General features: G+C 28.6%; 1 protein-coding gene across 1 annotated transcript; it reads right to left on the bottom strand.

The window, feature by feature from the left end:
- Positions 1 to 8,546: 8,546 nt before the first annotated feature.
- LOC136086788 (putative nuclease HARBI1) lies at positions 8,547 to 10,074 on the bottom strand. Its single transcript, XM_065809277.1, has 4 exons — positions 9,997 to 10,074; positions 9,790 to 9,861; positions 9,192 to 9,449; positions 8,547 to 8,981 (listed from the first exon to the last, which is right to left on the bottom strand). The coding sequence occupies exons 1-4, from the start codon at positions 10,072 to 10,074 to the stop codon at positions 8,547 to 8,549; spliced, it is 843 nt and encodes a 280-aa protein (XP_065665349.1).
- Between the last annotated feature and the right edge of the window lie 1,592 nt (positions 10,075 to 11,666).

The raw sequence follows: 11,666 nt of genomic DNA, 5'->3' as shown, positions 1-11,666 counted from the left end.
ACCTTGTTTAAGTGAAAGAAAACTTAAAAACAAAAAATGCAGTCGTACGTTTAGTAACAAAGATGATTATAACATTCTTATAAACTTTTCGATTCAGAATAAGCTTGTAAAATTTATTTTTTGTCCTATATGTAGGAAAACAGTAACTTTATCAAATCATTTCCAAAAAAGAAAGGATTTTCGTATCTTCTATGTTTGAATTGCACTAATGTAACTGGAAATATGAATTTGAAAGCATCCAGAAAACAAATAAACTTACTTGAGGAAAAGCTGTAAGCTGCATTAATTATCAAATGGTTATAGCATTTCGTGAGATTGGTCAAGGTTATCAGGGAATCCGTACATTTGCAAACATAATGAATATGCCAACACCATTATCATTTCCTGGATATCAATTAATAAATAATAAATTACATACTTTTTATAACGACGCAGCTTCAGAAAACATGAGCAATGCAGCTTTAGAAACAAAGAGTTTTCTTGCTACCAATACTTTTGATAACAATAGCATTACAAATTGCCAGGTCTTAGTTGATGGTACATGGCAAAAACGTGGGTATTTGTCAATGAACGTTGTTGTAACTTTAATTTCAAGAGAAAATAGAAAGTGTTTAGACACAGTAGCTTTATTCAAAAAATGCAAAGGATGTGCCATGTGGAAAGGGAAAAAAAACAAACAAGGGTACCTGAACTGGCAAACAAATTATATCTGCCAAGCAAATCACAAAAAATCTTCAGGTTCTATGGAGGCTGCTGGTGCAATTTTAATGTTTTCTCGATCAATAAAAAGTTATGGTTTGCGTTACACTTCATATATTAGTGATGGTGACACATCGTCTTTTAATGAAGTCAAGTCTTCTAAACAATATGGCGAAGAAATAACAATTAAAAAATTAGAATGTGTTGGCCACGTTCAGAAGCGATTAGGTACACGATGCCGCAGTTTGCTTCAAAGTATGAAGGGAAAAATACTAAGTGATGGAAAAAAATTAAATGGGGCTGGAAGATTGACAGATAAAGTTATAAATAAACTTCAAAATTATTATGGAATGGCAATTAGGCAGAATAAACTATTATATCCAATGACGAAACCTGTTTGGGCTGTGTTATTTCATAACAGTAATATAAGTAATCCAATCGAACGCCATCAATTCTGCCCTCAATCCAAAAATAGTTGGTGCCTGTGGCAAACAGATAGGTTTAATAACCAAAACAAATACAAACCCATATTTAATATATCATTGTCAATTAAAGCTGATCTTCTCCCAATTTGTTATGATCTTTCAAGGGCGATGAGTTACTTTCCAAATGTTTACATGGACAAACCCAAAACAATAATGAAGCTTTAAATTCTATGATATGGAAAAAATGCCCCAAAAGTATTTTTTGTTGAAAAAAAGATTTTGGAGATAGGAGTTTCATCTGCAATACTACAGTTTAATGAAGGTGCTACTGGTATTTGCAAAGTTTTTGAACGTTTAAAAATTCCTGTCGGACAATTTATGAACAAAGGATTTATTTAAAAAAACAATGAACCATTCAGAAATAAGTGGAGAAAATCATCAAAAAAAGGAATAGAACAATGAAAAACCCTTAAAAATATAAGAAAAGGTTACTTAGACATTGAAAATGAATCAGAAAAACAACCAGCTTATTCTATTGGTGGTTGGTAGTTGACTGGGAAAGTTTATTGTTTTTAAAACGTGTTTTTTTCCATTGGAAAACTTTCAATATACACGATTACGCAGAATGATATATCTCAAGATCTAAAGGTGCAATTACAATGAAGTTTTCAGGACATATTCATTTTATTCATATGCAGGAGTTGTACTAAAATTATGTTCTAATACAAAACAGTTCATGAAATAATGCCTAATATGTCTGCCACCTGGCACCCGCAGCTGATTCGATATAGTAAAATTGCCTTTACTCCTAAACTATATGCATACATTAGATGATTCTAGTACAACTTCTACGTCAATATGAAACCAATGTTATTGTAAAGTTTTGGAGCAAATAAATGACCCTATCTTGAGGTATTGCATTCTGCGTATTTGTCTTCTTAGATTTGGGTAAGCGAGGCAAAATACCTTTTTTTGTTACTAATTATTTAAAAATTTGTATATTTTAGTCTTTTACATGTAAAACTTCTAATTTGCAATTTTTTGATACATTATTTAAAATTTTAACAATAGCTTTAGTACCACCTATAGTAGTAGAAAAAAACAAATTTTTTAAATCGCGCAGTAGTAGAAAAAAATAAATTTTTTAAATCGCGCAGGCTAACTTAAAAAAAGATCATCCTGCTAACGCTTTTTTGTGCGCTGGCATTAAATTTTAAACGGAGAAGACTGCTAAGCCTATCTTTTTCATTTCTGTGAAGATTATTTTCATTTTGGGTATTTTATAGTATTTTATCAAAACAGTATATAAAAATAGTTACACTATTTTAACAGTAATGAATGTAAATGAAAAAACAAGAATTATTAAAAAATATTTTTAAGATATTACACATGCTAATGGAAGACAAGTACTGAAAAAACTTTTAGAATCTATGAATTGTAACCTAAAAAGGCTAAATCAACATAGACGAATGTCCAATATTAGAAACTTTGATAACCAAAATACTAATAATATACAATACAGAAGAAAAAAACGTTACTTTTATTTTACTTATTTTTTAAAGATTAAAACATTTTATGAGTATAATTATGAGTTAAACCATTCATGGTTTAACTCATAATTTATAGGTTGAATCTTCCATACCTCAGAGATATATCTTTGCCATGCAGCCAACTAATAAAAAATTAAAGCAACAACTGCTAAGAAAAATAGCTGATGTAACCTCAAAGATGTAAAAAAAAATATTTTTATAATTTAAAAATAAAGTCATTGCAAAAAAAGAATTTGTATTGAAGGCAGAAAATTTCCTTAAAAGATATATAATTAAGTATGCTCAATGACCACGAGATTTTTATGAAAGTTCGGAACAGTTTTGAACTAGAAGCCCTTTCTCAACAGGAAATTATGGATGCTCTTAGTAATGTTGAAGAATATAAAGATGTATATGATACACAAACTAAAAATGAGCTGATATAAATGCATAAATCTTTTGAATGAACAAGGGATTTAATGTTTTGGCTCGATTTGATTTGATTCGATGTTTTGATTGCTCCATTATCTCTTACCACACCCACTTTCTTGTAAAAGTTAGTGTTATGCATGATACAGCCATATTTTGAAGTAATTTTGAATACAAACAAAAGTATGGTGAGTTAAAAAATGTTCAAGCAGAGGTTGTAAAACTTTATACATAAATGATAGATGTCCTTCCAATGACCAGCAATTTTTATTGCAATGACAGAATTAATGACATTTTGCAATTGAATCATCCATTAGATTTAATATAAGGGAACACCTATTTTAGATATTGCAAAAATATTTGGTGATATCTAGCAGCACAAGTGAAAGTTGGTCATCAATAATTATTTTTATTGAGCATGCAACATGCACGCAGATCTTTCTAATAAAATTTTCTTATCACTAACTTCCCCAAAATTTTTGTGTAGATCATATAAAAGCAAGCAACAACTCACAGCAGGCATTAAACCAATGAAAAACCAAATTATATTCATGTCTAAAAAAAGATGAGAACGAACAAGAGTTTCACAAAAGAAATATTTAATTCCCATTAAATGCATCTGTCAAAAAATTGAAGAAACTATCGAAAAACGAAATGCATGGATTGCCGGCTCTTCTTTTTAAAAAACAGGGTTTTTCTTTGACAGAATCAAATCTTATCACTATATAATTCCTAATCATGAATCGATGCATGATATTTCAAACCATATTAAAAATATATTCGAAGAATGGCCATGTTTAATAGAAAAAAAATTTGTATAAAATATGATAAAAAACTTATTTCATGGATTTAATTTGCTGATAGTTACAAACTGGTTTTTAGTTCATTACTAGGTTGATCACTTTATTTTTAAGTTTTTACTCACGCTGTGCAAAATACAAAATATTCTCTATAAAACTAAAGTTTCTAGATCAGCACACAGTATTTTTCCATTATCAAATATCACATAGGTACATGTAATGATTATAAAAAAACATTTAGAAACATATTTAAAAAATAGTAACCGAAAATTCTTTGGAGCATATTATCACTCAATCACATCCCATGCTCATCTCCAGTATAGCCTGTCTTCAGGTCGTAAATCTAATGTTGAAAAAAAAGAAGCAATGTTTCCAAACCTTGAAACTGTAACATACATTTTCCAATCATTATTCTAGTAATGTGATATTTAATCCAATAATCTGCAACCAAGTAAAAAAAAATTTAAAGGCAAGAAAAAAGTTATGTGATAGTATCTCAATACTTCACAAATTCTACTAATCTTAACAAAGCCTCTTCAATGACACAAAAATATCATTTACTTGGTTTAACAGTAATGGCAATAATTATGATTTTTGACAATGATTAAAAAATCTTAAAAAAATCAGCTGGTTATATCTTACACATTTAGTATGCAAGTTAGTAAACATTTGGTATGCAAGATCGCAAGTTTTAAATACCTGGTTGTTAATACTTTGGTGTTTTTGGCTTTATGACGTTTTTTAGGATAGGCCCATTTATTTGTCAATTTTAAGACTGGGCCTGGATTTTATAATTGTTTTATCTTTTTTTTAGTGGGCTGATTGTTTGTGATGGTCTTGTGGCTATAGCCACCTCAACCTCCACCTTAATACGGCCCTGGCTTTAGCAATCTTTCTGGAATAAATTGTAAAAAAAACGTGTGGTCCTAATGTGATAGCCGACCGCTGTATATAAGTTATATATATATATATATATATATATATATATATATATATATATATATATATATATATATATATATATAAATATATATATATATATATAAATATACAGGGCCGACGCGTACGGTTGTTTATATTGTGCCCCGCACAAGGGCGCCGAGTGAAAAAGGCGCCGTCAGGCGCCTCTTTAACTCGGCGCCACCTCACTAAATAAAAAAAATTAAAACTAAATATAAAAAAATTTAATGATATAAAATAAAAAGTGACAAAAAAAGATTTATTAGAGAGATACTGGAAACGCGGGCGCAACGTATACCTTATTCTACTACGCTACGAAAGCGCGCTCGTGACTTCGTGCGATGCGATCGGTGTAGATCGCTCAACTTCGTTTGATAAAGGCGTCACCGCGGCGCGCAGCATTTCACATATACACACATATGCTCATGTGCGACGTTTGCGTAAAATGTAAATTAATTAAATTCATTTATGATGTTTACGTCAAGTGAAGACCACGACCCCAGGAAAAATTATTTTATAGAATTTCTATAAACTTTTGAAACATATAGCCTATAGAAATTCTATAGAACTTTTTTTCTATAGAAAAAAAAATTTTAGAGCATTTTCTATAGAAAATAATAAACATTCTATAGAAATTCTATAGAATTCTACAGAATTTCTATAGGCCATATGTTTCAAAAGTTTATCGAAATTCTATCGAAATTCTATAGAACTTTTTGTCCTGGGGCCAATGCTATAAACATAAAAAACGAAGTTTTTTCCGTAAAACACGAAGTTTTTACCGTAAAAAGCGAAGAAAAAAAAAGTCCATTGCTATAAACATTCAAAAAATACCGTTTTTGAGATAAAAACTTCGCTATTAAATCCAATGCTATAAACGAACAAGGGAATCCCTTTTTCAGATAAAAAATGCGTTTTTTCGAAAAAAAATTTCAGATAGATTTTTTATCTCTATTTTAGATATTTTCTTCGTGATTTTTAGCGGCCATTCTTGGAACAACGTTAGCACTTCAAAATCATTGAACATTCTCTGTTTGTGTTTTTATGTAGATATTTTACAGATAAAACTGAAAAGGATTTTGGTAATTAAACTAATTTAATTTAAGTAATTAAACTAATTACTTAAAATCTGCATTTAATCGATTATTCAGTTCCTTGTTGGTTTTCCTTGTTAGGTTTTTGATAGTAATTTTGGTTAAACAAATTTTTCATGTTTGACTAAAGAAAAGTATATATAGTCGACAATTATGCCATATAATACACAAATACACAACAAAATAAAATGCTGTCTACAGAACTTAAAATGTTACTAGCAATAAAGATCAGAGAAAACAAAGAGGTTCTTCTTGGAAGCTTAGTATGTTTTAATTAGCAAACTATTTAAATAAAAATATGTATAATTACATTATATATATATATATATATATATATATATATATATATATATATATATATATATATAATATAGGTAAGCTTTTTTAGGTATGATTCTAATTATAAAATAATATATTATTATAGAATATTTAGTATTTTACTATATAAAACTATATTATACTATATATTGATTATTTTTATTGATTATTATAGGTCCATCTATTACTATGAGGCATAGAAATAGAATTTGGGAAGACATAATGTCACATTTAAATAGTTTAGGGGCAAAAATTGAAGATATCAACCAGCTGCGTAATAGAGAGTGGGATTATTTGCGAAGAGCTACAATGCAAAAGTTTGCTAAAAGTCTAAAAACAGGTATAGTTTTGTTATATATATATATTTATATGTGTGTGTGTGTGTATGTGTGTGTGTGCGTGTGTGCGTGTGTGTGTGTGTGTGTGTGTGTGTGTGTGTGTGTGTGTGTATATACACACACATATATAATTAAATATTTTTGTATATATATAATATATACAAATATATATATACATTTTTTAAAGGTGCTGCAGGGAGACAACTAACAGAATTATATAATGTTGTCTTAGACATTCTTGACAGGAAGTCAATAAATGTATCTGGAATCAATGTTCCTAATTTTAATATCTCTTTTTGTATGACAGATGATGCATTGTCATCCACTCCCAACCAACTTTCTACTCCCACTGCCACCCTTTCTTCATCAAGTAAAGAAGTAAACTTTACTTTGAAACAATCTTCTGATACAGCTTCTTTTATTTCATCTATGTCTGGTATATTTTTCTTTATTGGTTAAGACTAGTTGTATTATAAGATATATATATAATATATATATATATATATATATATATATATATATATATATATATATATATATATATATATATATATATATATATATATATATATATAAATATATATATATATAGATATATATATGCATATATATATATATATATATATATATATATATATATATATATACATATATTGTATAGTTTATAGAGATATATTTTATTGTTATATAAATTCTAAACAAATTAATTGTTTATATTAGATGCAAGAATTGATTGTATGTTCTCCCCTAATTTTGACAATACCACTCTTGTTGGTGATAGTCGTCAGATACTTCAAGGTAATGCAATTTATAAATTGTTTTTTTTTTAAATCTCAGTTGTTTAATTTAGTTAATTGTAGGTTTTAAACTTATAATTATATAACAGACAACATCAATTTGTGCTTAATTTTTTAAAACTAGTATTTCCAAAACCATCAAAAACTTCTTATTTTTAAAGAATCTAAACCACCTTTCTTATTATTTTAGTTAACTGATCTTGTTTTGACACCTAGAATTAAATTTTAGATTCAATTCAAAAGAAACCATCAATGGGGGCATTAAAAAATTTAAAAAGAAAACAAGCTAGAGAAAGTCTCTTGGTAGATGGAAGTTTTAAAAAATTGAAAGTAAGTGTTTTAGGGTTAGAAAAAGAAAGATTAGAAAAAGAACAAGAGTTAAGAGTTAAACTTTTGAAATTCGACGTTGCCCTCAGGCAACAGCATATTCGAAAAGAAAAGGCTTTAACAATATATTACACAACAGCAACAAAGCTAATGCATGAGAAAATGCAACCTTCAAACCAGCAACATTTTGTAAATACAGACACGGTATTTTATTTTTTATTTTTTAAATTAATTTGTAGTAATATTTAGTATAACTTTATCATTAAATTTTTTTTTTTGTTTTAGGAGGAAATTCTCTTGCATTAAGAGAAAAGCTACATCATAATTTTATGTTAAATTTTGAAAATTATTGTATAAAAATATATACTATATTTAAACATTCGTCTTGTATAACCATGACCAATTACATTTTTTTAGTAACAATAAAAAAATAACTCCAATCTGAAATTGTTATTGTTATTTCATTTTTTTATCACCATTGCCTTACAGTAATAAATTCTGTAAAACTTCACACAAACATTAAGACCAATGCTGTTGCGATGTGAAATAGATACAAGCATTACAACTATAAAGTTAACAAATCTCCTATTATTTTTTAAGCGTGCTCTATAAAAAAACAAAATATACATACTTAAAAACAAATATAAACATATATTTTTATGGTCTAATTTTTTATAAAAATTTCTTGCATTTATTAAAAAATCATTGTGTAAATTTTTTTCCAATTTTAATTCAACTAATTTAGACACAAATCTATGATCCATGTCTAAACAATTTTGATAGATCCTATGCTCTAGAACAAATTGTTTATGAATTTTTAAACAATATTTTTAAGTAAAGTAGTTAAGTAGCTGTAATCGTCTATTCAAAGCTCTATCATTCTGATTTTCTTGAGCTAGATTTTCATCAGCTTGTTCTTCTTCGCGTTCTTCAAAGTCATTACCGTTGTCTCCATGTCGAATACACAAGTTATGGATAACAAATCCACACATGATAAGCTTAGAGGCATCTTCGACCTTATGCAAACGAATTCCAGTTTTCAAAGCATAAAACCTGTTTTTGACAATTCCAAAACATCGCTCAATTATGTTTCTAGTTTTTCTCTGTGCTATGTTGAAACGTTTTTGAGCTCCGTCTGGATCACCGGGAAAAGGTGGAATTAACCATTCTCGACATGGGTACGTAGAGTCAGCCAAAATTACAGCTCCATTAAATGGAAGCTCTCCAATTTCAAACTTGTTCCATAGGTTGCAATTTCTTAGAACCTAATAGCAGTAAAGTCACAATATTTAAATTTACTGTAAGTTACATTATAATACATTATCTTAGTTAGTCTAAGCTACATTAAAATTAGCAATCATAATAGTTCAAATAGTATGTTCAAATATGAACATTCCGAAGAGTGTCACGTACTAGTTGAATAGCCGGCATTAGTGCACTAACAGTTGTAAAATATAACTTAGTGACAGACTTACATGTGCATCAAGCCACCTTCCTGGACTGTTGGTCGATGCATAAAATATGGATGTGTCGGGTCCACATACTGCCATTGCATTTATGCTATGGACATGATGGCGATTGATTAGAGAATCTTCATCTGCTTGAGGAGGGTTAGAAAGGAGTATATGAGATCCATCCAGGACACCACATACGCACGGAAAACCTCCGATTTCCATGAACTTCTGTGGAAGAGTGGAGCAATCATTGGGCCACTTTATGATCTCTTGTCCAATCTAATCTTATAGGATAACAATTTTCATCTTTACTAAACTTAGTTTTTAATTTACTTACTAAAATAAAAATAATAAGCAACTTTATATGACAACGTAAAACTTTCAATAGTTTTATTAACTTAATACACTAACATTGAAAATAGCTTCTCCTACACTGTGTATAATACGAAAAAATTGTGTTGGTAGAGATTCCATGACAGTCTCTGAGAACATGAAAAAAAACATTTGTGCCAATGAAATGAAGAAATACCATTATCTGGAAACGTACTGAAATGCTTTTATTTCGCTTAGTATAATGTTACAAATCATCTTTAAGCCTAGTTTCTAAAAAATCTAATACAGCTCTTGGGACTCGATACTGCTCTCGAAAAACGTTGTCAGAAACATCTTCGTTAAAAGAGCGACCATTAAACTAAAATGAAATTGAAAAACAAAACAAAAATATAATTTCTGTGCATATTTAGTATGATTTCTGATTTTGTTCGATAACAAATCATTAAAAAAACATCAAAATTTAGTAATTTTAAGTAATGCTTTAAACTCCAACCTCTCGAAGCAATCGGTGGCGAAGCTCATTTTCTGCAACTTCGAAATCTAAATCTTCATCCGAAAAAATTAAATCCATGTTCCTATTTTAATTTTACACAGTTTTTTTAAACACCAAATACTAGAATGTAAAAATATTTATAAAAATAGAATAGACAGCACAGCCTACTTAATAACTAATAAAATTTATTTAGTAGGCCTACTTAATAAAATTTTTTAAAAAAATTGTTGTTATCAATGACGTATTACGGATATAAAAAGTGCGTGAATTTAAGTGACGTATACGTTTTATGCTTTATAGCAATGGCCGAAAAAAATACAAATAGCGATAAATTCTTCGAGTTTATGCATTTTTTTTTACGTGTAAATAATTTACTTTAAAAATTGTGTTTTTACGAAAGATTTTTTTTCTCGAAAAAAACTTCGAATTGTTTATAGCATTGGCCCCTGAACTGCATTTGTCTTCTGTGTAAAACAAATATTTGATTTTCATCAGGCATTCATTATAGAATTTCAACGTAAGTATAATTTACAATATTAAATTATTGTCACAAAAGAATAAATGCGTGAATTTTTCTCTTAAATAAGAAATATTGTTAAATATTTGACAACTACAAAAAACGAATATTTTCTGATTCATGAAACCCAATATTGCATTTTCTATTGTACTTGAAACAATAAATTTTTTTACCAGTGTTTTAAATTCGTATGTAGAATTTTTTATGGCACAAAATACAAATGAATTTAAAATATTAATGTATAATAACTTTTAACTTAAAATCCGTAGATGTATGGAGGCGGAAAAAAAATCAAAATTATCAGGCGCGCAAAATAAGAAAAATCGACTTAAGCGAGAAGAGGCTCGACAAAAGCTATCAGGTTCTTTAGATAAATTCACTATTAAAACTATTAACTCTACTACGACTGCAACGGAAGAAAATCAAGACCTGAATCTTGAAACACAAAGTTCTTCTGGTGTATCCACAAACTCTACAATAGAAAACGAATCGAATTTAGAAAAAATTGATTTTAACTTTAAAACTGTTAATCATATTACGACTGCAGCGGAAGAAAATCAAGACCTGAATCCCGAAACACCAAGTTCTTCCTCTGGTGTCTCCATAAACAAAGAATTTAATAAAATCGATTCCGACTCCGAAAAAAATTATTTTAACGATCCGGCTATTTGGCCAAAACAAATCAATATAAAATTAAGAGATTGTTTAATAGAAATCGAGTCCCAAAAAATGAGTCTGGACGTAAATTTTCTGATAATTGTTATTATCGAACTTTATTAAACGGGAAAAAAATTTGCAGGAGTTATTTGCTTTATTGGAAAACTCATAATTCAGTATTTTGTTACTTTTGCAAATTAATGTCTGACAATACTACACAACTTACTAGTGGTTTGTAATGATTGGCAACTCTTAAGCCACATATTAAAAGTTCACGAAACTAGTATTGGGCACATAAAAAACAGTTCAAAATATAGTGAAGTGAGAATGTAACTAAAAATTTTTTTTACAATTGATGCAATGCAGCAACGACTCCACGAAACCGAAAAAAAATATTGGCGATCAGTCGTGAAACGAATTATTCATAAAATACAGTGTTTATTAAGGCAATGCTTGGCATTTAGAGGTTTATCTAAAAATCTTTTTCAAAACGACA

The sequence above is a fragment of the Hydra vulgaris genome, chromosome 11 (genome assembly GCF_038396675.1).
Source record: "Hydra vulgaris chromosome 11, alternate assembly HydraT2T_AEP".
Taxonomy (NCBI): Eukaryota; Metazoa; Cnidaria; class Hydrozoa; order Anthoathecata; family Hydridae; genus Hydra; species Hydra vulgaris.
The sequence above is the reverse complement of the archived record's forward strand: the minus strand, read 5'-3'. Positions and strand labels throughout refer to the sequence as shown.